At 36.9% G+C, this 27,007-nt stretch overlaps 2 protein-coding genes across 2 annotated transcripts in view; both read left to right on the top strand.

Moving 5' to 3' along the window:
- Positions 1-9,869, top strand: part of LOC135467032 (homeobox protein goosecoid-like) — a 14,041-nt gene extending 4,172 nt beyond the window's left edge. The window contains exons 2-3 of the mRNA XM_064744789.1: positions 5,223-5,422; positions 9,513-9,869. Coding sequence (XP_064600859.1) covers positions 5,223-5,422; positions 9,513-9,869 — 557 coding nt within the window. The remainder of the gene's footprint in view (positions 1-5,222; positions 5,423-9,512) is intronic.
- Positions 9,870-10,624: 755 nt separating this feature from the next.
- The window catches only part of LOC135467034 (paired-like homeodomain transcription factor LEUTX), a 50,497-nt gene continuing 34,114 nt past the window's right edge, over positions 10,625-27,007 (top strand). The window contains exon 1 of the mRNA XM_064744791.1: positions 10,625-10,711. Within this exon, the coding sequence (XP_064600861.1) occupies positions 10,625-10,711 (87 nt within the window). The remainder of the gene's footprint in view (positions 10,712-27,007) is intronic.

The raw sequence follows: 27,007 nt of genomic DNA on the forward strand, positions 1-27,007 counted from the left end.
GCACTGCCATGTTTAACTCTTCCCTAACATTAACATACAATGTAGACACCTTAAAGCTGTAACTGGAGTTCATTTGAGTTCGTTAATCTGTCCGTCTTGTTGCCGTTGTGGGGAGGGAAATCGGTGTGGGTTATGTATGGAACATTTATAGAACCCATCACAGACGGTACAGGCGGCGGGTGAGAAGAATTTGAGAATAAAATGGAGAGGACATGTTATCTCGTCAGAGTATCAGTTGTTGTACTGCTTCATTGCTCGCACCCTAGAGGTCTCTAGCTTCCCCAGCTTTATATTATACCACTATCTCTGTGTGTGCCTAAACGTAGGGGGACGGTCAGCTTCACACGGCTAATAATCAACAGCGGAACATCGCCTCTAGGCCAACAACCTACACTATACGATCCTTTCGTACATTTACAAAACACTTCAATTGTGTTAAACTGTTGGCGGAACAGCTTCAAAAAAGACGCGCGTTAACCCTCGTCTCTTCTACAAATTAGATCTCCAAAGTTACCTACGCTGTATCTGGCTTTATTATATACTCATGGGGAATTTCTCTGTACTATACAGACTCCAGGAATTCACTTTATATGACATTTTTCATACATAATTTATAATTTATTTGCATACGCATACATTTGATTGAAATGGACAGTATAGAATTGGTATGTTATTTTTATTCTTCATATTTAAGGCTTTATTTTGCGAGGATACTGTTGAATAACAAATTTAATTTGTATCTATCTTTTTATTTTCAATCACATTTTTAATTGTTTAGGCGTATGTTCATGGAGTGCGAATCGTCATGACAACAAAGTCTGAGAAACAAATTGACTATAACTACCGCTTCATGTAAAGTTCTAATTACATTCAAAATAATAGTTTTACAATTGCTTTTATGTATACTACTAGAACCTCACATAGCTTCTCAAGATCTGTCAATATCTGCAATTTCTTTACTATTTCACTTAAGTTATTAGGATAGCATTTCCACAAATGTCAAATACACCTAATAGAGAGAATAGTTATAGAGCGTGAATAATTGTCCACGGTATAGCTCTTCAATCTTAGCATTAAGTACAACTCAAAGTATCGTGGTTTTGGAGTATCGTGACGAAACGGAGTATAGTAATAAACAAAAAGTGAAGACATAGAATGCAGCATTTGATTGCTGTTTCATTTAGGGATTGGTTTTTCACTTATAAGAAGACAAAGGGACTGGAGCCATACTATGTATACCTCTACGCTACCCCAGACACCTATCCCCACCTGCATACAACTAGAAAGTAGCATTTAATAATACGGAATATTTTGATGAAAAAATGTTTTGCTGTTTTATCATATTTTTTCTTCCCCTTTACTTATAGGCGCAAAAATCTAGAAATAGTTAGGTTTTTTTTTTCAATGTTGGATGACTCCGTCGTCTGGTGTGAAAACTTTCCTTTATTCCAAAACGCAGGTGAAAGCTGTTCCGTATGATCATATAGAAGCCATGTGGTATATGTCAGGTCCACGGAGACAAAGCTCGGTCAGTAATCATCTCATTGGTCAGTAGGTCATTAGCATGGACACAGGCTGTAACGAGCCTATCACCATTGTCCCAAAAGGGAGCCAGCCGGACAAATCAGATGAAAGATACGATAGTCATGGAATCCCTTGTTTAGTCATAGTACACGGCGTTTAAAATACGGCAGAGGGTGACAGTATAAAGCTCGCATCTGAGTATCCGAAATCACATTAGATCGAAAAGATTGGCTCTATGGTGACCTTTGAATTTACTACGAAGTGAATTTTCAAGGTTTTGTGGAAAGCGATGTGAATATATTTTGAGATCTTACTGAGAAAACAGTCTTTCTTTTTGACTTGACAAATACCTTAGTAAATATCATTTTATTTTTCTGTGAAAAGAATTTTTTCTGTAAAAAAAATTCGTGTCTTTTTATTATAAAATAATATTGAATTAAGATTGATATCATAAATATTCTTAAGGAGTATACTTCCCTATTAAGTTAAAAGCGAATTAACAACAGTAAGTGCTCTTTCGTAATTTACCCAGATAATAATCTGTTTCCTGTATTTACATCTATCAATGATCAAGACGAGCTTTTGGTAAATTTGGCATAAATATATTAGTTATAAATATTTTAAATGAGAAATAACACTGCATATCTCTATCCCATGACTATCATATTCAGGTGATTTCAGTATTGCCAATATTCTTCTTTGCGTAAGGATAAACCAAACCCTCAGCTAAGAATAACGTGAGACAAAAGGAATAGAACGCTTTTCTTTCTCTATGACAAAAATTTGAAATGTCGTTAACTTTTTGAACCAGTTAAAAGCATATATAATTTCAAAACCTATAGAACGTAGTAATATTCTTCGCACAAAATATTTTTTAAACAGAAAAGACGTTCATTACATTATCACTAAATGTACCAATTTATGTAACAGTTGGCACATTAATAAGCTTTGCTGTAAACCACTTCTAGACACGCTTTTATTAAATCTTTTTTCTTTGTTTTATTAAAAATGTTTTCTGAGGTGATGACGGTGGCTGCAAGATGAGAATGTATTTAAACAAAATTTCATTTATGTTGCTCACATATTTCGTATGTACAGAACTTTCGGCTTAAGGCCTAGTATTTGTGGTATATTACTATATACGATAAAAACGCAGGTTTTGGTAGTAAATAGCAGATAATATTTACTGTATATATATAGTACAGTAATAGATGTGCTTTTTTCCACCATTGTGGTACGTTCTGTAATGAAAACCTATATAAGTATTCCCCTCCAGGCTGGTTGCCATTTATGTCCATGTCCCGATCAAAGTATTCTGCCGCTCCATTCATCAGAAAGCACACTGTTATCTTGCATCCTTTAGGCACTATCCAGATAGTATATTTTTATATCTCTTTATCGATTAATATAATACTTGCATGCTAGTAGCTCAAAGACCACCAGGGTAAAATACGTCAGAATCACTGTACCCAGAGTCTCCTCTTGTTTGTCCACGGGGTACTAATTAGCGAAACGTCGTCTGCTAAATGGGTAATTTTACAAGCTTTTCCAAAGATGAAGAACATTGAGCGGAGTATTTTAACCATGGCATAATAAGACCTGCGTGTCATTTGCAATTTTGGAAACTTTTGTCAAAGAAACTGACAGTAAAATAAGAGAGACATTTGCCATCTTCGGTATTGGTCATCACTATATCACGTGACCATAGTTAGAATCGCAGGTAGCCTGTTGATACGCCAATGATTTGTAATTGGCTGATGAAAGATAAAATGGTCAACGCTCCTGGCATCGTTCGATGATTATCTTCTCACAAATCAAATCATCACGCCTTTCAAGCCACGCTCTGACCTCTGGAAACTCAATGGCAGTAGCTCACAAACTTTACAAACTTTTCATCCTCCGTTTATCCACACGCAGCTGCTGCTAAATTTATCAGCCGACAGATGTCGCTCTTATGTACCGGAAGCCATACCTTATTTTACATGGACTGAAAGCGAATTTGAAAGCTTTGATTTAGATGCATGTTCATGAGGTCACCGATCTTTCCTTGTCAAATTCGCTTTACTAATTACGGTAGGCTCAAAGACCCGTCAGCAAACTAGTTTCCTATTGGCCTTTTAGATACCTTCTGAAAATAGCAAACAAGACGTCGAATCGGTAAAGACGATGACATTACAGCCACAAACATCAAAAGACCATGGTAATGAAGGCAGTAATTTAGGTACAATTATCTTTGGGATAGTATTTTTTGGTATTTAGAGCCGAACAGATTAAGGACTCATCGGAGGCATAGATACCCAAGCAATGGCAATTTTATATATAAAAAAAGCAAAAGGAGTTTTTTTTACGATTTGCAATTGTTGCATTTTTCTTAATGCATGCATTTCCACGTTAACATACAGCCCTACCTCAAGCATGGCATAATGCAGAGAGGCTGAAAGTACAAATCAATCATGTGCTGATAATTTTAAATGGCATCGCAATGAAGTTACACTCTATAACGGCTCTAACCGTGTGTATTGTTTTATACACGTCCTTTCATAACCATGTGTCGAATTCAGCGCAGAAATTAAAAAGTTATCAACAGCGCGGAGGTACAGTCATTCACTTGGACACCAATATTTTCACTGGCTTCGACCCAAATTGTTTTACTGGAAAAGGGCATCTCTGCTAGAGTGTAATCCGGTTATCAGTATAATTTGCCGAAAATGTCAGCTATGGCCTAGAATAAGCACAAAGTCGTTCAGCAAATGTTATCAGTTACACAATCTCAGACTGTTTTAAGCGATTTTCCTTGTTGTGGCCAGACAAACCCAAATAAGCCTTACTAAAGGAAAGGACTCTTTCACGCCACATGCATGAAACATAAGTCGAATTTGTGAAAACCACAGCCAAATGGAATTAATATAATATCTGATATGGATAATATTTCTGACATTTGGGGGAACAATTTTCAAATTAGAACGAAATGAATTCTAATCTGTGAGTCATCGGACCTGCAGAATTGTTTCAAGTAAAAAAAAAAACCGTGTTAGCTATACTTGTGCTATAAAATTTCCACACGGATTAATCCCCATAAATAATTTAAAGTCAATCCCGATGGGCATTTTGACAAATGATATTAGGCATAAATGTAGACAATACTTGTCGGTAAGGCTGATAACGCTTAGACAATTACGCTCGTATATAAATAACGAATAAAATGATAATTAATCCGAATTATTGTATTTCAAGGCTTCAGTACAATAATGTTTATTTTGTTTATGAAAGGGAAAAATCTCTTTTCATAAATATAACAGTTCCGTCTTTTTTTATTTCCACCAGAAAAGGGTCATCTTGTGAGACTAACCAATTAAGGGTGATATAGTCCAGACATAATAGGCCTCCGAAAACTCAGTATTATCCTTGGTTAGGTTTGGTTTGTTTGCTGTAAAAATTGTATGAATTTTTCCAGAATTTTTCTAGAATTATTCCTCGCGTGTTTTTCATTTGAGGACAGACATTTTTAAAAAAGACGTTATTGTCATTTATTCATATATTATTTATTATTTACAATGGAAACAAAGGTTTCAAACATGTACGTATGTATGGTAGATGAATATATACCAGCCATGTATATAGACAGCCAACACAGTACTCTTCAAATAATTACAACAACAAATAGGTTATGGTTATTTATTAAGTTCCTACCGTTGTAGGTTATCCCCCATTTCCCGGTCTCCTCAGTGCCGCCGATTTTGCCCGAGTCGGTCACAAACGGAAGAGGCGACACAGGACGATCTTTACCGAAGAACAGCTGGAGGAACTAGAAAACACCTTCCAGAAGACACATTATCCTGACGTCCTCCTGAGGGAAGAACTGGCCATCAAAATTGATTTGAAAGAAGAACGAGTTGAGGTAAGTTGTGGTGTCGAGCATATATACCAAATTAATAACACCATTACAATACTAAGATAGTAATATAGGCATATATGACATATACCTTCATTGCCTTTTACAGCTTTTGCAATTTATTTATTTCATGGCGTGTGTTTAATGCCGTATTCAAAAAATTTTCACCTATAGGCCGGCGTTGAGCTTTTACAATATAATAAAGTCATATAAATATAAATATTATATGAGTATTATTTCAGTATATTAAATGTATACTATACAGCTATTGTTATAAGAACATGTGCCTTGTTTTGGGACTACATTAACAAATTTTGAACAAAAACTTTTATATGGGGTGGGTGGGGGGGATTCTCTGTTCTTTGAGCTATCGCAGCGATTTTGAAATTTTGGACATTCGACGAAAATTAATTGTTGTGGACATATTTTGTGAGGTACGAAAATACACAAAATGTATTGGTTAACATGAGGTGGGGCTTCAGTATACGGTCATATTCCTTGGGGTTATATCGCAGGCCATTTTGTTCAAATAATAAAATCCAACATCGAAAAGAAAAAAACATCACCAATATTCATATAACCTGTCTTCTTAGTGTAGTTTAATACAAGTCATGTATTAAAATTTATATCCGATTGAAGTGAATTTATTTAAAGTTAAAATCTTCAGTTCCGCCTATACATATATGTACATACATAAACCTCAGCATACATCAGCAAGCGCAAGCACACAACCTTAGCTCAAGTAAGGTGATGAATATGTACATTAGACGTTAACCACTCAGATTTGCCTTCGTGACTTGAGACTGTTTAGATTATCAATCGGCTAATCTGTATAAAATACAGGTGTGTTTTTTTTACTCAATTACTTATCCTCACGATTTCCTGCTACATCAAAGCCACATAACGACAAGGTGTGAATTGATCAAAGGCTTAGACATAATAAGCGATTATAAAAATGTCACATTTCAAAATAATTCACATCAAATAGGGTGACCCTGAATGCGTTAATTTGACAATGAAACCTTTGAAAAACTCTTAAGCAACCCCAATGTCTATGCTTTAAAAACGTCACACTATTCACGAAAAGCTACAATGTACCTTTTTTGCTAATCATGCGTGCGTGTTTAGTACACGTAAGAGACAAAGAAGCTATCTAAATAATGCACTTAAATACTCATTTCCTTCCACTTTTTCAACAATATGCTCTGTCACTCAATAAAAAGACTTAGCAATACGCATAGATATAGTTATAGCCAAACTACTTTGTTTTTTTAACCTGTTTATATCGACATATGGCAAACTTTTAAAGTAGTGACATTTTTTAGTATTTTACATGCATATTTTAGAGCAAAACGTCAGAAATTGTGTGAAGTTTTTTAAAATTTTAAAATCATATAAAAATTTATTTTTTCAGTTTTATTTTTTTATATAAAAAATCTTTGGATGACGTACTGTGGTGTTTGTATATGCTTGTATTTTCAGCCGCTCGATGCCCTTAATGATTAATCTAGGTTTCACTGAGGTCGTTGATGCTTTGAAAAACGAAATCTCTTTTCCTGTTCACACCATGACATGGGCTTATCTAGCTAATCTGGCCTATAGTCGGCTTTCCCTTAATGTGGAACTACTTTGTGCTGGCAACAGCGAATAAATGATTCAGGGTAATTCTCCTAGGTCAAGGAACTGGCAATCTCTGGAGGGAGAATGAAGTTCCCTTTTCCGCACGCACATCTATCCATACTTATCAGCCTACCATTCGGTAGCAAGGCTTTGTGCCAAGTGCTTTATTATTTTATCCCTCGCGCTCTATTTAGCCTCAAAACGGCGACATTGCAGATCTTATCAACTATATCTCTCAATGAACAAACGAACTGGGGCATTATTAAACCCTTCTAAAAGCGATTGCTCTGTATAAGCTCATAGAAAGACCGTTGACAAACTGTTAGGGTATAAGTATATGAAATGGCCGCACCTTGCCACATTGAAAGTCCCCTTTCATCTTTAATAGAGGGAAAGCTTTATGGCGATAACAAACGCTCAAAGCAACTATTACGAAGTACTTGTTAGGAGCTCCTGTGTGAGCAATCAAGAGACATTGGAATATCACATCTAAATTATGACTGCTCTCCGCATAATGCGGTCGCCACTTCAAATTGGTGTTTTACTGCGCACCATTGCATGTGACTTTAACCCTACAAATGCTGTGACCAAATACTGCAAGGTAAAAAATCGATGACACGTGTGTACAAGTATTTTACCGGATTCGCATTCATTAAAACTATTTATGGTTCTTAGTCATCGAGGTGCAAAACTGGAGGTGAGGTGGGGGAATATCGTTCAGACTTGAATAATTTGTTCTGGCAGACATCTGTGTACTTTATGACACAATGTGTTTGGATCACATCTGTGAATGGCAGCTCCTTCAACCGGTGGTTGATTGATTATTTCCACGCAAACTGCCCAGATAAAGTTAGTTTTTTGACGATTCTCCGAGTCAATTCCTCCAGGAAATAGCGCAAGTGGTTGAGCAGTCTGAGACAAGCCCCTACGTGGCCGTGCCGTACACATGAAATGACAGCCTTATTGGCGTAGAGTTACATCAAGCGTTACTAGAACCCCTAACATCATTATCACACGATGTGGTTTTGATGTCTAGCTGTTTGTGCTACTCTGGTGGCAAATAAGGGTTGTTTCAGCACTGCGAATGGGGCCCGAGGCAGACGCGTTGTCTTCTAACCCGTCGGCCGGTTGCCCCTAAGCTCCCCCCATTAGCACAGGATCAAAGGGAAACAGAAGTGAAAATCGCGTTATTCAGTAACGAGGCTCAATTAAATGTATGACTGTTACTTGTTAGGGGCAATGGCGGAGTGCAATTCGACACCGCCTGCCAAGTTGCCTTAGGGGACTCGCATACTGGTTGTCTTTTTACTGGTGGATCACCAGAGCGACTATATCATCATCAACCCGTAACTGTACATATAACGTACACGATATCAGCGCGCACAGAAACATAACTTTCCATGTTAGTTTCTATCATTTATTACGATTAATATCTCTACAGCAATGTATGAAACCCTCTTTTGGATAGCGGTTTTTATTTTCGGGAGCACTGTATCGTGAAGATTATTGCAAAATTATAACATATCTTTCGTTTTGCTCCGTTGCAATTTGTTATTAACTTCATATATATTTTAATCCGAAGCATGCTGCAGTTCTGTTGGAGAGAAAGCAAACAGTGCGTGACACAACACTGCGCCATGTCGAACACCTTTCTTCCGATAGCCCTGTTACCTGGGGCATGTCTATAGGAGGACTGTTTGCTGAGCATTCACCTTAAAATGCAAACCACTGGAAACGTGATAGCGTATTCTCGAATATAACCACCGTGGCATTAAATCTTGCGCCTTAGGGTCCATCATAATTTCACACCCTTCATTGACGGTATCCCAAAGCTCCCGATCGAGGCATTGGCGTGATGAGTGATGTTCGCTGGAGCTAGAATCGACACGAATTACATTGGGCGTAGAACTCTGTTTCCGTATAATCGTCCACGGCTCCAGGAATCAGCCGATGGGATTAGAGCCAGTTAAAAACACGTGCCGCTGTGTTTCTATCCCGGAAAAAGGGCAAAATACAAACTAATCCCTTCATGGCGTTACAGGCCTAATGGATATTGGTGTTACTGCCTTAGGTCTGATTGCATGCTGTGTCCAAACGTAAATGGACTCCGGCAAAGCCTGATTCAGTACTATTAATCTTTTCACTGAATGGTACATTGACAAAAATCCATAATTATGGCATAACATTCCCATGTATTAATTTATATGCAGTAGGTATATAAATAGATGTACTTGTGTCTTTTTCTGTGTGCCTTGAAGTAAAAGGCCACCTGCTTTTGGTGTTGTTGTTGTTGTTTTTGGCCTTTGTATATCATTAGGTGTTAAGCAGCGGGATATGTATATGTCCCCTCTTTCAGTTTGGCCTTGGTGACAATGCCTTCCATCAATATGGTGCGCAATGTTCTTTTGGCGGTATTTGTGTATTTCTTCCTTTTTTATCCTATCGCATTTTAATGGATTATGTTTGCTTTTTCCAGGTTTGGTTCAAAAACAGAAGGGCAAAATGGAGAAAGCAGAAAAGAGAAGAGGAGGGCGGTAAGCGTTCTAACGGAACGTCGATCGCTTCACCCTATAACAGCCCGAACAGCGAGCAAAGAAGTCCGGAAGAAGACAATCAGGATCGCTTATCTCCCTTGGAAGATGATAGCAATGATGAAGAAGAGATCCGAGTAGATGACGAACCTTTTTCCCCTCCAAACTCAGACTGCCAAACAAACAACGCAACAGCAGTTCACGACGCCTTACCAAATCTTCACTCTCACAGCGGAAAACCCATCACAGCATACAGACCAACAGAGAGAAATCATTTAGAAACCTCGAACAGTTCTCCATAAAATGTTGCCGCTTGGAAGTGGCCGATATGTGTGTGATCGAGTGCTACAACACTGAATGAAAAACCTTTTCACTTTAGGCTGCAAAAAGCGATAAGATAACGCCTCTATTTCACGAGCTGGTATTATCAAATAAAGGAAGATAGACTGAACTCGCAGACTGAAAACACTGGATATTGCCAACTAAGTTGAAGACATAGACAGTTGGAAGCAGTTCACATTGTACCAAATTATTTACGCAAAAGTCCCATTTGTTTCACATTACTGTCACAGTCCTCTCACAGTATTGACTCCACTAAAGTATGTCTTACCGTATGCGCGTTTTGTTTCCCCTTAAATGTTGTATAAATGGACACTGGTTCTTTTCTGTTGGTGTCATCCAGTGCAAAATTATTTCAGCAAAATCTTGGAGTGAAATCGGTCCAGTTTGTTTCAGAGGCTATGCAAGGGCAATATTGTTAACCTCTGGAGTTATAAAGTGTTGTTTTATTAAGCGTAACTTATTCCTGTATGTTAGCGATCTTAAATTGTTATGGTGTAATAGTGTTCAAATGAGCGAAAGGAATCCTGTCTAGATGTAATATATGTGAATCATCAATGTTGTTCGAGTAAAAGAAATGTACAGACACATATATGAAAGGTTTTGCATCAGTTTATCTGCAGCGTAAAATTTGTTGTAAGCGTGCTTTTGATTTGATTATATATTTGATTGGTGTTTACGCCGTACTCAAGGATATTTCACTTATACACGATGCACGATGGCGCCCGCAATATGGTGGGAGGAAATGGGACAGAGCACGGGAAAAATCCACGACCGTTTGCAGGCTGATGCCATACCTCCTCAGGTATGGTCGGAGAGGAAGTCAATATGTGCCTGATTTTGGAATTAGTATGAATCGTATATAAAGACATCGCGACGGATATATTCATTTGCTAAAAAGGCAAATTGGGTATAACCACAGCATTGAGGAAATATTCAGATTATGAGTATGACGAATTTTCTAATTGATTCATTTATCCGATGCGTAATATAATATGATTGTATGAACCGCCTTTCCGGTCCTGCAACATTTTGGCGCCCAATAACTCAGTGCAACCGTTAGAAGGCGCTAATTTGGCGCGGGGATATAGGTTACGTATATGATGGACAACTTCAGAAGAGCAGTTTACAGCAAAAATAGGCTGTTTCATTCCACAAGGGTTTTCACGAAGATATTTATTAACGGGTAGTATTATTTGCCTTATCTGCGGATAAATCTGTGGCTTTGAGAAATCTGGAATGGATGGTGGTCGTGAAGCTGAACGGATAATTGACTAATGCTAGGAAGCGTACCTTTGGGACAAAGCAGTCCGAAGCTCCTTTTCGCTGATAACATCATTAAGCCTGATTCATTGTCACCTGGTAAAGGACTAAGCTAAGGCTCAATTTTCCACGAGTAATAAATCATACCGCCTCCAAATAATTGCGTTTTCACATTACCTGTGTAGTCTTTGAGATGAATCTGGATGGTGGAGCGTTTATATAAATAATAAATCTGCCATGGGTACATTCAGCTCTTTGATGTGGAGTATAAAACGAGGCGTTCCTGACTTCGTATTAGCTCTTCTCAGATACGGCATTGACCCTTTAGTACACATGAGTTACGTGAAAACACTCGGCGGAAGATTCGTGATCTATTTTCTGCACCAGTTCGATGGATAGATATATACGCCTCTTCCCTCACCACCTATCCACCCAAGGCTTAACGCTCCATACGCTGTGATTTATACGGTAAAAATCCTAAAATTTCGCGTAAACTTTCATTTTTCGAGGATCGAATTTGCGTTTATAACAAAATATAACTTTAGTTGCTGAAAGTTATATCCTCCCAGTTGTGAATAATTATATTCTATTTTCCAAACATGTACATTTTTAAGATCACAAAAATTCTCAGAGTCACACATTAGGTACAACTTACTCTTCCGCGGAATTTTAGGTCGTTTATCATAAGTTGGTTAGAAAAAAAATCAATGGCTCACTGGCTGGAATTGGACAATTTTGTGAGAACTGCCATGTTATCGGTTAATCTAATGAGTGAAATTCACACCAGTCCAAACCTGATGGAAAGCCATTTTATCAGTAAATGAGATCAGTGGTATCGCCTCTCCAAGGACGGACTAAGCCAGTTAATGTAATATATACACAATAGAACGATATTACTAAATTACTATAATCGTTAATTTATCGAACTTTCCCTACGCATGAAGGAACCACTGAACCATACTTTGACTGTATTCGGATTTTTTTTTAAAAATTTGATTGAAATACACTGTTAACTAGACAAATGATGGATTTGTTGGTCAGATAATTAAATTAAACAATAGGTGAATCATTAAAACGGGGAGTTTTATGGATCCAAGTTTATGGACGCAGCGTTTTCAAAGCCCCCGATGCCTTTGGCAAGAAGTATGATCACCTAAGCATTATTTATACAGGTCAGAAAAACTTCAGGTAACGCTTAAACAGCGTCAGGTAAAGCTTATACAGCGTCAGGTAACGCTTATACAGCGTCAGGTAACGCTTATACAGACGGAATACTTTGAGCAGATGTGAAGCTAAAATCAAGTAACCAACTGACTAACAATTAATGAAAGTATTTCGACATCACCCCAATATTAAATGTAAATGCTGTAAATACCAAAAACAAAAATGAGCAGCTTTTTATTTAATATAAATGGATATAAATGTATGTTATAGATATGTGAAGCATGTATTTAGCGCTCATAAGCAGTTTATTGAAGTTAAATTACCCTCTAAGCATTAGGCATGTTTGTTAATATCAACAATATTTTTAGTTACACTTGTGGTTTGTGTGACACGTAGATGTATATAATTTTCGCATTTATTGAAATTCTATAGTAATATAGTAAGTATTTGGAAGTGCATTGTCTTTTGCACTGGTAAGCATGACTGAACATGCGAATCGTTAAGGTATTTTTTTTCGACTGATCATTTCATTTATGTTCTATATTTACTCTTTGATTGTATGTATTATTTTTGATTCGCGTTTTACATGACAAAATATGGCTAGAAAGAAATACGAAGTTATTTTCTTAAACATTTCAATTTATAAAAAGGAAGAACAGTCTTAAAATAAATGTGAAATAAGATAACAGAGCCACATGAACAAGTTAATATTCAATTTTAAAATAAACAAATCCTGTAATGCTGCGTTTTATTTTTCCATGCATTATTATTTCGTTATTTGAAATGAATACATTTCTGTTAAAATATTTCAATAAAAAGACATACCAGGGTGCATAAAATGTATGCGCGTGCAAGATATGAAAGGCACATAAACAGCTTGACATGAACCTTCAACAAAACTTACGGTGGCCATACAAGTAAAATATTCAAAACACTCAAATAAATAAATAAATTTACTTTTGGTGACAGCTGGTGAAAAATAAATTTGAACGTCTGCGAAAAGGATGGATTTGCATAAATCATATGAAGATATGTCTTAACGCCTAACAGAGAGTCACCGGACACATAAAAAAACGGTAAGTGGTACGGTTGTACCTTGATTGCAGCGGTTTCCTTTAATCTAGTGAGTGGTTAAATGAAATCATCTACACGCCTACTGAGCACTTTGAACTATTACTGTTTTATCTATGTTTATTACGGCATAAATTCTGCCACAAGCAAATGCCAGCCGTACACTAAATATTTTATGAAGGACCAATTAGAAAAATAGTAGGCGGAGTGATCTGCTTTGTCACGCCCCTGCAAATTTCTGACATCTTTGACTGATTACAGGGCAACATACATCTTTTTAATTAAGCAAAATAAATGTTATAATTTGAAGTTTTTACAGTAAGTAAGCTTCTAAATTATCACAAAAAGAGTTTGGAAATATATTAACTAGAGGTCATTGGCCTCCATAAAGCTACTTTTATTGTTTTTAGTTTAACAACGTTCCAAAACCATATTGAGCAAAAATTATCTCCCCTGTTTTTCAGCAAACAGTACTGAGAATGTCGCATGTGCCCACATTGAAATATGTCGTTCTATTCTAATTATGCCGTTATATGCAACATTAAATCATTCTCAAAACATTATTTTGGAAGTGCATTTCAATTACGAAAATTTTGGTTCTGCAGGAGTTATTGTAAATAATGAGCATCTAACTATATACTTTATTTATTTATTTATTTATTTATTTATTTATTTATTTATTTATTCGGTGTATTATACCGCATTCTAGGATATGTCACTTATACGATGATGGCCAGCATTATGGTGGCGGGATACCGGGAAGGTCCCGGAGGAAACCCACGACCATCCGCAAGTTGGTGGTATACCTTCCCACGTACGGCCGCACGGAGAACTAGCGTGAGCTGGACTTGAACTCACATTTACCGAACGGCCACGGAGATCAATCTAATTACATTTATACCACAAATGGGATTTTCATCTTGTCTAATATAAATCAGAAATCTCAACATCATGGTAATATTTCACCGTCACTGCCGTTGACATCATGATCTTCTTCATCATTGTCATCATCATTTTAAGCTGTTTGATGTTTTCGTGACTATGATTTCGAGATTTGAGTTGGATGGCATGTCTGGTGTCGGCTGTCTTCGTGTTGACTTATGTGTTCTATATTATTTCTTATATATTTCTGAGGGACTGGAGTTTTATGCTGCTTCTTGCGATTATCTGTTTTATTGATAACCCTTTATGGTTTACTTGTAGTATACGATTGGCACCGTTACTTACAACACCATGTGTATTGCCATGTTAATCAACGCAAGCATTCCTAATATCAACCATCAACGGTGATACTGTTGTCAACATCATCGTCGAGCTGTTTTATTTTTCCTTGTTTTCTTGACCAGGTTTATCTTCATATTGTAATTGGTGACTAAAAGATAACTGAAATCGGCAACAGCTGAAATTAGGAAACCCATTCCTTCAGCATAATAAACGTATGTAGGCTACTTATGACAATGGACCTCTTTCATATACGCCTGGTTCCATTTCCTTGCCAAATGTAAATTTCACAGTTCCTAACTTTGATATGGAATTAAAACTGAGATTTCTTTCAAATCACTGTTGCAATGAATGAATTACACGTGCTTGGATTTTCTTTGAAAATGTCTCGTATTTGTGTGGAACCGTAACAGTGAAGTTTATTTCGGGGAGATGTTATACGCGATTACGTCCCTTTGTTCTGTTGTTTAAACTAAGAACATTATCCGCTTGAGTGTTCCCATTGGACGCCAGAGGGCGTAGATTATACGTTATTACGGCGTGAAGTTCGGAAACCTGTTACCGTTACAATAGGTTTATAATATCGCAGTCAAGCCCGAGGGCAGTTTACAACTGGTAGGCGTTTTACATTTACCTTTCTAATGGAGCTTTACAAAATTGTGAGAATAAATCAGTTAAACGGGGCCTCCTTTGCAGACCTCTGCTCTGGGGAACAATACGTCAATTGCCCCCCAAATACGCAGTGTCAACATTGGGCGCTGACAGTGTGTGACCCTAACGGAAACTGTGATACAAGCAATAATACTGGTGGAGCCCTCTAGTATAGCCAATCGACACGCCGCTTCTATGACCTATTTACTCAGCTGTGCATGTGTGTTCCCTTCACGCCTATGCATGTTTTTCTTGTATTACCATGCTTAGTACAAACCTCCGTAATCAACAAGGCTACTATAACCCGTGTTAAGCGAACACTGTGTTTTACTTACGTACTCGGCGGATGCTGATATACAGGGGTAAACTGTCAGTATATTCCACAACGTATAATCTACGCATTTTGGTGTCCATTGTACTGTCATTGTGTCTTTCATGACCCTTGTCCAGTATATCTTTTATCTGTGGCTGATATGAAGCATTTTCCTGCTTCGGTGAAAGACGGAATTTTAAGAGGTGTTAAACCTATAGCAACAATTGACAAGGAATTTATTGTCCATACTAAAGGGTCTTCTTGATAATTTGATATGTTAATCAATAAAACCACTTTGATTTCATTTCATGGGGTAGTTAAGTTTCTGAGAAACATGATAGTGCTCCTGTTTCTTTATGTTGTATATTTTTGTGGTACGAAGATACACATCCTTTAAAACTAGTACGAAATATTGTATTCTATTTAAGTATTTTGTGCTTACTTTATCCTCCAACTTGTATTGATAATGGGTGAGTTTAATGCTGTAATTTAAGCGCAGTCAGAAGAAACTCATAGCTAAAGTGAACAGTGCAGTCTTGCGGCCTTCATTCACAACTTTATGTATGGTAATTGCTAGAAATTAGGTTTTTTAGCTTGATCCGCCAATATATAAGTATATACCGGCTGTTAATTCCAAGGTGGCATGAGACATAGCTAGTGTTCATAACGTTATATTTTTAGCCTAAATAACAATTTTTATATTAACACGTGGCATGAGTTATCTCTTGATATTCAGTTGAATTTAGAAAATATACTCTATAGAACAATCTCATTTCTGCCATGGTTATCGATTATGGACGTTTTTTGTGACTACAGTACAAACTCATGTTTATATAATAACATTAAGTTTTAAGATGTTATGCATCACGTGCGATGATAACTATATATATATATATATATATATATATATATATATATATATATATATATATATATATATATATATATATATATAACTGTGAGGGAGCGATGCTGGTGTTCAAACTGTCATTTACGGTCGATGACGTCAATTTTGGTTGAAGAAATTACCGTCATGTGAAGAGGTGCCGACTGATATTACTCCTGTGGCTCAATTATGATTTGCAAAGGGGCTGATGTCACTTCCACATTGTTCAAACTGATCCTCACATAATTTAGGTCTAAGCGTGATTTCGACAAAATGTCCAGAATTAAAATGGAAACTGTGCATAGACATGTTACATATATTATTGTTACATTTAATCCCATTTTAATTGCATACAAATTTAGTGTACAAAACTACATTAGGAATGGGCGCACAAAACTACATCAGGTTGGACTCCATGCATGTCAAATCCTTTAGAGGCGTACAAATGACAGGAATGTTTCGGTAACGTGACATTTTCGCCAAATGACGCTCTGGAGAAAAAGATTCCGAAATGCCGATTACTCGATCAACCCAAAAGTAACCGGGCGCAGCCTTAAGGTCTTCCATAAAACATATCTAAGTTTCATGAAGAGCCCATAGATCGTTTTCCCTAGAAAACCATAGAACTACCTTCAGTTTTCAGCTTCATATCACTCTTCAGGAATGGTTTTTCATCGTATGATTCTGTACAGAACAGTTTGCTCGTGACAATGTTTGTAACAGCAAGACAGTGATGCTGCTATATTAAGACAGAAAGCCCGTTTTGAAATCAGGACATTTAATTAAATGTAGGGAAGAGCATACTATTGTCCAGTTTTCCTTTAACTCTAGGACTGGCACCGATAGCGCGTTGGTAGAGCGTCCGCTTCGGGACCGGTAGATCCAGGATCAGTCTTTGATCGAGTCACACATAAGACTTTAAAAGAGGAATTTGTAACTTCCTTGCTTGTCGTTCAGCATGAAGGGGATAGTGCAACGACTGGTTGACCCGTATCAGTATCATCGCTCGGGCGGGGCATCTTACTTGCCTTCGGTAAGGCGTCTCAGTGAGACGCGGTGGAGCTAAAAGAGCGGTGGAAATCCGCCCTGCAACAAGGCCGAGAATATTAGATTTTCTATTTACATGCTATTGAAATTACTATATATTAATATATAATTAGATAATATTATAGAGAATACGACTAAAGTCAGAGTTAGGGTTAGGGCTAGGGTTAACTTGTTGGTGATTGTAAGGCTCTGTTAGGGTTAGGCTGTGTGAGGATAAGAATAGGACTGTGTTATTGTTGGGCTTGTTTTAGTATTGGTTAAGGACAGGTTCGTGTTAGTTAGGGTGATTTAGGGTAGGGCTGTGAGTTAGGATTGTCGGTTAGGGTTATCTTGTTTTAGGGTTAGGTTAGGTTTGTTTTAGAGTTAGTTTATGATACTGTTACGGTTATGGTTGTGTTAGGGCTGTGGTGGTTTAGGGTTAGGGTTAGCTGGGTTTGTTATGGTTGTCTCAGGGTTATGGTTGTTAGTCTTCGTTTTGTTATACATATGTTAGGGGCATATCATTGGACTTTTCACGTTCAAGGCAATTGTTGCGATGTGACGCGTCCTTATCTATATAGCGTGCAAAGACTGGTGCAACCTGCACTTTTATTGAACGTTAATTTTAGCCACGTACCTTTAGCTTGTCTATAAGTTTGTAGCATGCATAATTCAAGAATATAAAGAAACACTGCTAACGCTAGTGACTTTTGGGCAGAAAGGTCTGCAGAATTGAAAAGCAAATTCTACGCATCACTCGGTTCATAAATGAACACTTTCTTTTGATAACGCGAGTTGATTTAGTACACGTGTAGGTCGAAATATCTTTACACTTCAAAAGATGGCCAGTCTATCAATGGCCACAACACTAACAATCTTACCGTGTACTGTGGTACAACCTGAAGTTGTTAGTATAGGTCTACGCCCCTCCAAGTGGAAATAATCAGCTTTGATTGCAGATCATATGACTACAATTAACCGCTTAAGTATTTCTATTTCCAATGTTTGCAAAGTTCTTAAAACGATATAGGCAAATCGGTGTTTGTAATACCGTAAAGTGACCGTGACGGGTTTAGCAGTTTGGGGAGAGAAAGACCCATTAATCGAGTAGCTTTGAATAGTAAACAAACATTCAGACGGGCTCTCTAAGTCGGTAAATGGCGAGGATAGAACGACATAAGCAGGAATAATTTAAGTCATATCGGCCTTTGCCAGAGCTGTCAGTTCGGACAAATATATTATCGGGCTCAATGTAGTGCATAATCCCTTGAAATTGTATGATCACAAACATCAACAAAGGATTTGTAACATGCAGATGTCGGAGGAAGGCTTTTTCCTGACGTGTCCTGCGTATGGGTTGAAAGGGAATCGAAGAGGAGACCAAGGTCAAAATGTTACTGGAACGAGGCCTAGCAAAATGATTGTCATATATATTTATGAAATTTGGTCAGTTTACATGGGTTACGAACGGATCCACATAACTGGACAAATAAAGATTTCAATTTACAAAGATCAAAAGCATCTATAATTTTAATGTAGGTTTGAAGTTACTCTGCAATAAGTTACACTTGGCTGTTTCTAAGTTGAAAGGCAGAAAGGAATTATGTTTGCTTTAGCAGTTGTACACTTAAGCGAAACTACATGACCTTGACAGAACTTAGTCAAAATTAGTTACAAGCATTCTTATGAGAAGAATGATAACATGTTGATGCCTGTCAGTCTATCCGTTTGTTCGTTTAGCCCTGTTTTAGCCACTTTTTGCCATGTGTATACTCTCGGGATAAAAACATATTTAACATGATATTTTTTTTAGCTCAGTCGTTTCAAAGTTATCTTGGGATCATGTCGTTTATTTATGACTGCTACTATCTCGGCAATTACACATTCGCTGTCATATATCCAATCCCCAAGTATTTTAACATAACTCAACAGTGCTGCACTCTTACAAAAAAAAACAGAAGCAAGCAATCCAGATTATAACATCGTGATTCTATTTTTTATTACATTGCTGTAGCGGCGCGATTGTCTTTGGTTGTTTTGGGCTTTCTTCACGCATACAAACCTTACCAATAGCTTGTAAGTAAAAAATTATTGAAAACGACGTTCAACATTAAAATAAATTAATAATATAAACATAATAACAGTAAACTTTTTTCAGAAATTAGTGAGGTAAACTTTACGACAATCATGGCATAACAGTTAATTCGCCTCGGCGCGCCAGCGAACGATGTGCTTTCAGAAGTTCATACATGCGTGCAAGCCCCTTCCATCCGCGCACAGTTGCCTTTTAGCACATAATCATCATATAATTAATTCCGTTGTAATTCCCGCGCCTTAGCTGAAACACAGCTTCCATGATACAGAGCAATTCCATTGATTTAGTTTTCAACCATTTTCTATACCCAAACCTTGTCAAAAATTATGGACGCACGGTGGAAAATCTGAGACGCACTGGCAATAAATATATATGAAACAATTGGAGAATATAACGACTGACTAAGCCGGCGACAGCGCTTATTGTTTTATGACGTTTTATGACATGTACATACGCGCCGTTATCTGCCTACACAAATATTCACAATGCTATCATCCCTGTTTACCTTTTGGTCTCAAATAAATGAATTCGTTTCCCTGGAAACCCCAGCACATTGGGGTTACTGCACAAACAGCTTAAAGTTCTGTCGTTAAACGCAGACTAGCTCATAATTTCTAAAACCACAACGAACAAAGTTGTAAAAACCACTAACATTGTTTCGCCCTTGTGATGAATAAAGATGCCATGGGGTGAAGCGGGTCGACAGGCTTTTACATGATTTATCTCCCTTTGATGACATATCTCCATACCACTGTAGGCCGACTTGCTTTCCTGAGTCATATTTAACTGCCTCAAACAGAGGTGAAGTTTTTTTTTTCTACATATTTTTTTTAATTTCTAGTACTAATAACTTTATACAGTTATAAGTTTTTTCTGCAGCCGTGTCACTCTGGTTCAGCAAACTCATGATATTTATTCCTCACCAGTCTGAAGCAACCACATCATGTACTTTGGCAGATGCGTCTATAGTGTGTCTAATATCGATCAAAGCCAGTGCATATGATTTCCTTAATTTGTGTATTGAGAATATTTCTGAATCGCACCTAGTTTGTTGTCTCGGGTCATAGTTTGGTTTCATTCGTGCTTTTGACATGCATACAGAAATACTATTATGGCGGTGTAACGCAATGCAGTGGAATATATTTACCAGTAAATCAGTCAAGAATAAATTAAAGATTTGTTCAACTAAAAACGCATTAAAATAATAAAAAGGAAACCAATTATTAATCCACTCCATAAGTTTAAGCAACAAATCACTTTCTAGTACAATTAATCAGCGAGGGATGTAAGTCAGACGACGAATAACAAACAAAGCAGTTAATCATCACATATGCGGTCGAACGTGGGAAGGTCTCTCAGCAACCTGCGGGTGGTCGTGGGGTTTCTCCTTGTTTCTGACCGGTTTCTTCCACTATACTGTCGCAAACATAAGTGAAATATTCTTGAGTACGGCGTGAAATACAATTAAATAAATTAAATAATCATCACATTAATCACATATTCAATATTAAAGAAAAATGTGTCTTGTACTCAATCATGTTATTTCCTTGAAGACCTGATTCAAGTGGGCGTAAAACTAGATGGGTACACCTATATCTGCAAACGTCATGTTCAGTAGGAAATAGGTGAGGGCTAATACAACTACTAAATTCTGTCATACGAACATTTTTGTAAATGGCTTATCAGTCTTTTATCTTAATAACACATACAATGTCATGAGACATACATCTCCTGACATCTTTCCCTTTGATCGTCAACTTAAAAGAGACTAAAGTTATCTCTATAGAGAGATTGGTCTTGCACGTTTTCACCTTTATAACTTACAAACCCATGTGTTCACGGATTTCTATTTATGTTCTATAGTAAAATTTAGGCTCCGGGTGACCCGTCTTCGATTGAACTAACGAAGCGTTTCCAACCGGAAAAATAACTGATTCACTTAAATGACTATGTTGTAGGATAGTCAATCATTTTTCAAATCAAACAATTACTGACTTACAGGGTGTGTGTTTAGCTTTTTGTTACAAATTCACTCCCAGGATGCTTCATGCACGTGACTTCCAGTATGCGCCAGCCAACAGAACATGTCCGCAATCGTCTCGTTTTTTTAACAAGTCATATATGGCAATGGCTTCGGTAGCATGCGTGATCTCATACCACTCTCTATAGTAACAAAGAATGGTGATTTTTACACAGCTTTCAATCCCACCACTATAATGGGTGACTCTTTTATAGCATTTAAAGGAAGAAGAACACTACAGTTCTATTCCACCAGACCTAGCATCGTCTGGCTGTGTAGGGGCCAAATAATATATGACGTCTCTTACAGTGCCCCGCCGTCGTATAAGTGAAATATTCTTAACGGCGTAACACATAAATCAAATATTATAATGCTATGTCATGAGTTAATACCAAGTCTGCATGAGCCAGTTATATATCTTCTTCGCATCGCTCAGACTTTCTGATTTTTTTGAGTGTAGACAGTAAAACCAGAGTAGAAACAACAGTGCGATAGCTGATGGTGCGATAACTGGCAAAATCGGACTTCTTGTCCGATAAGCTCATGTAGGGTTATATTTTAGCAGTTCATTTAACCCGTAAATCACATTTAATAAACAATCGGGCAAACGTCGTAGATATAAGGAATGTATTGAATAAGTCTACTTCACAAAAGGACAATATGCAGTCAAACTTCGTTGGCGGCTATGTAGATCAAATTCTAAAAATGGTTAAGTAGTGTTTTATTTCAGCTTAATATAGAAACCGGACCTGTAATGATATACGTGTCATTATAAACTTTATTGGCATACAAAAATATGATTTACTGAAGTTGATGAAAGCCAAAAAAAGTTATTTAAAGTGCATATGTCTCATGCATCCTATAGGTAACTATAGGTATAGGTATGTAGGTACATACACTAATAAATGTGTATCCGGATTTCTGAAATGTCATTTTGACAGCTGAATGAGTATTGGTACAGGTAAATGATGTTCATTAAGACAACTGTCATGTTAAATTGACACTTTTCAAAATGTTAACTGTGTTCTGGTGTTATCTGTATTTGAAAATGTATTTTCATTATTCAGTGTACGGCTAGATATAGGAATTTGCTTTAAGGTATACTACAAGTATCGTGGCATATATGCCCCGTGAACTCTCTGAGACTCAAGGTTAAATGTACACTTTAAGAAACATCTGGTCTCTGGATCCCATCGTCCTTTTTAGCTTCATCATGAAAGAGTGTAAAAGCGTGCATGGTAGAGATCTGAAAGATGGGATTTCAAGACAAACCTTTATAGCAAAATTATATCAAATCAGATGACTCCATAAGTCCCACTGCATTATGTACCAGCTTGCTTCATTTCAATCTGGGTTTTTTTCTCTGAACCATGAATAAATATGATGCTCTTTTTCACGTAAAAAAAAAACATTTAGAAAAACTTGTTAAAGCGTTTCACTTTGACAATAAAATTAAAATCATATGTAACACTATGAAATTATCGTAGTACAAAAATTTATATATAGATACAAAAACAAATGGTATAAAGGAGTTTATGCCTTTCTTCTCTCGTACCTCATTTTTTCGACCCGCCACCAAATGTCTTCAGTACTGCTGAAGTGTATAGTGAGGCTGTATAAACGTTCGTTCATTCCTTTATCCTTTCGAATGTCCTGCATTCTTTCGTGAATGACAAGGCGTCACTGTATGTGGAATCTGTAAATTTAATAAAGCTGACTAAACTCTCTCACTGTACCCTCAACAGTGAAGTATAATTTAATACCCACGGACAAAACCATATAATGTAAACATTTATTTTGATGTCGACCATGCCCTTTTCATGCCAACAGTAGCAGTGGCCTATGGTGAACTACCTCCTCAGTAATTAAACTACATTATCTGTTGATGAAAATGTGTTAATATTTGAAAACTACCGAATGATATATAGCCATCTTGTCTCATTTGTGAACGGCCTGACAACATCAACCTATGATTTGCATTCAGCTCTTACAAGCTCTCGGACACGCCCCCTCCACTGGGTGCCATCTTGGTATAATGAGCGCCGTGCGCAAGCGTACTCGGTGACCGCCACCCATCAGGATTCCCTGCACAATAAAGACTTACACATTTACAAGCTTTCATTTGTAGATCAAAGGTGTGAATGAATAAAAAGATTTCTTATCTCCCTACCTGTTTGATTATTCCAAACAAATCATAAAAATACCACCCTGTCTTTCTGATTAGTCTACCCGTTTTGGCTTTGGTCCCAGACTGAAACATTAAGTCCTCTATTTAAGTGGCTTTCGTTTCATGTTTATTTTTGCCCTAAAACGTGCCCTAATGCGCGTACCTCAGTACCATTAGGTACTGGGCAATGTTTCAAAATATTTCTGCCAGATTTGCCCCGGATTGTTCCACCACGCTGACACACGCGAGCACGTTTTGTTTCCTTTGTCGGGAAATAGAGAACACTTTTGTTCATTTTAAGGCGTTTTATCTAAGAGCAAAAGTAACGCGTAAATGGCAACAGATACCGAATTACGATAAAATCTAGGTCAATTCTAGGCGCATATGTTTTAAAATTTCTTTTCAATCTAGGACACATCTGTTTGAAGATACAAAGAAATGGAGATCTCAAGAGACTTCCGATCATGATAAGGATAAAAAAGCAAGCAGCCGGATGAAATAAAGCAAATATTTTAGTAAACTGAACTTAGTGGTTCTGTGAAGCCTCCGTCATGAATTTCAAACTAAAAAGTAAACCAGACTCTGTTAAGATCGGATGCACCTCATCAGAGTTAGATAAATTACATTTATTTACCATCATGTTCAAACGTTGTTTCATTTCATTTTTACAGAAATACGTCCTTTAACTATTGTAACATTTTTTTTTACAATGAGACAAAATCAGCAATAGTGTTCAACAACCGTGAGCAAAAATATAACTATGGCAGGATTGAAAAAATGTAAATTTTATTTAACTGTATATAACATTTTCCCCCGGAGCTGTTTAGTTTTCACGACAATGAATTTGTTTTAACAACACCAGTAACAGTTTGTGACAGAAAATAATCCAAAACTGAAGAAACAATTCAAAAATTACAATGTACCTTATTGCCTTACCTTTTCTTTAATGGTCTCTTATCTTTCCCAATTCATCTGTTTTCCATAAGTTTATTTGAAATTCATGTATCACAGAACGGAATTACCGTTTTCAACATGAATGTTGCTAGTTACAAGACAGTTCACTGACTGATTATTTTGTCTTGATATAAATACTGACGGCATTACCATGGTTATCGATACATCAGGTATTCCCTTCCATGTCTTGTGCGGAGCTAGATTCTTGGATTGCATATATATGTTGCAATAATTTGCAACCTTTTGGTTTTCTTTTGCACCGACAAAACCTCTTATCAAATAAGATAGGAAATCAATCATAATTAGGTTTTGGGCAAGGGAGATAGTTCCCAGCAGGTTAAAAAATCAGTTTTCAAGATTTGATGTGCCTTTTGTGTTTATTTGGAAAGTTCGTTTGTAGTCAGGCTCTTATGCTGAATTCCTGCAGGTTGTTTACTAAGGTCCCAATGACCATATTCACCGTTAGTGTTCCAAAATATAACATCAAAATTAGTAATATAAGATATAGGTATATAACAAATTGTTGTGCGTGAACTTCACTAAAGGTGACTATATAAGTGTATAAGTAATTGTAGTCCTTGAAACAGTATCAGCTGACAAACTAACGAAAAATTAACACAATTAACATTTTGTAAGCATTTTGTATCAGACACACTTGGTAATGCCATAGCAGTTTTAACTTACGAGGGTAAAATAGAATGTTTTTTCGGGAAATGCCCCAGAGCGTGTCTTGTGTTTTGTGTTCAAATCAGGCATATACGTTAACTCATCCTGAATTGTATGGAACCATTAAGTGTCTCTGATTTTTGCAATGGATGTTGATACATATACTTCGCCCCGAATTATGACAATAGTGTCATAGAACGAAAGTTTTCAATTCACATGAACCCTATGTTTGGTATAAAGTAATCAGACAAAATGCTTTGCTTACAGGGAAAAATTCACATGTATACAAGTATATAAGTTATGCGCTATTACCAATCAATAATCCATTATTGTAAATTATCCGACAAACATGCCATTAATGTATAGAGAAATTATGCCAAAAGAAAACTGTTATGTTATAATGGAGTAAGCATAGGCAAATGCAAATGCCTGTGTCATTTGAAGTATTTGTAAAATGAGTATCTACATGCTAAATCATGAGCTTGTCACCTCAGTGATTCAAATCGTGTGTGAAAAACTCGAGCGGAATTAGTGTCATGTCTAGTTATAGCGGCTGTCAAGTCCTGTAGTAGAGGGGAACGCGTGGATCTGACCAACCAGGCGTAATAATCCAGTCATGAGCAATGATATAAGCGGCCCTCCTGACCCACTACGGACAATCAGGTGTTTATATTAAGAATGTGATTATCTTTGATGTCTGAATGTGTTAAACAGTTATTGCCGAATGTTAATCATCATTTATGGAATTTCAATTACTAATCCACCTGTTAGGTTTGGGGCGGATCTCTTTTGATCTGCACATATAAATGGCTTTAAAAAGCGTCAGAGTGTTAACCACCAGTTCTCATTATACAGGACAAAAATCATTTACGGCCGTGAAAACATGCACTTTCTTTCAGTCACACATAAATGTTAACACCGTGTCTGTCCTTAATTATTCTTGTATGACTGGTATTGTAAGTGATTAGGGGTATACGGACACACCTGATTTGTAAAGGCTGTAACCCTCAAGCAGATCTGATCACGTTATACAGATCAGAACCACGGCTTTTCTTTATATAATCCCCATACATGTTTATTTCTTACTTTATGTGCTTTCTTTGCTGGTATGTGGAACTGGTGATGTATACGATTAAGATGCGCCATTGGCAATTCTCGGACAGACAGCCCACTTGACCCATAAGTCCTCGTTTAAATTATATGTTGGGATATTACTTACCTCGAGGGATAATACGTGAAAACCCGATACCACACCCAACTTTTACTTACCTGGAATATCCATTGTGGTTAAAAATTGGCCTACGAGTGTCTCTCACATTCACAGAATTACATTTCCCTGTTGGTCGTATTTTTCTCGGCTGTCTGTAACTTATCATGTATCTGAAAATACTTTTTTTTAAAATATACTTTTCTAGATCTTTTTTCAGTGAAATGAATGCAGTCAAATGTTTGGAGTTTATAAGGTATGCTGACGTTTGAATGAAATCTTGTGAACTATATTGTGTACCATTGCAAGAAATGAGGTAACATGTTTTTTTCAGTTTTAAGCTTTTTTTTTTAAGCTTTGTGAATGTTATTTTTTTCTTTGACAATTGAAGTCGTTA

This window comes from Liolophura sinensis, chromosome 6 (assembly GCF_032854445.1).
Source record: "Liolophura sinensis isolate JHLJ2023 chromosome 6, CUHK_Ljap_v2, whole genome shotgun sequence".
Taxonomy (NCBI): domain Eukaryota; kingdom Metazoa; phylum Mollusca; class Polyplacophora; order Chitonida; family Chitonidae; genus Liolophura; species Liolophura sinensis.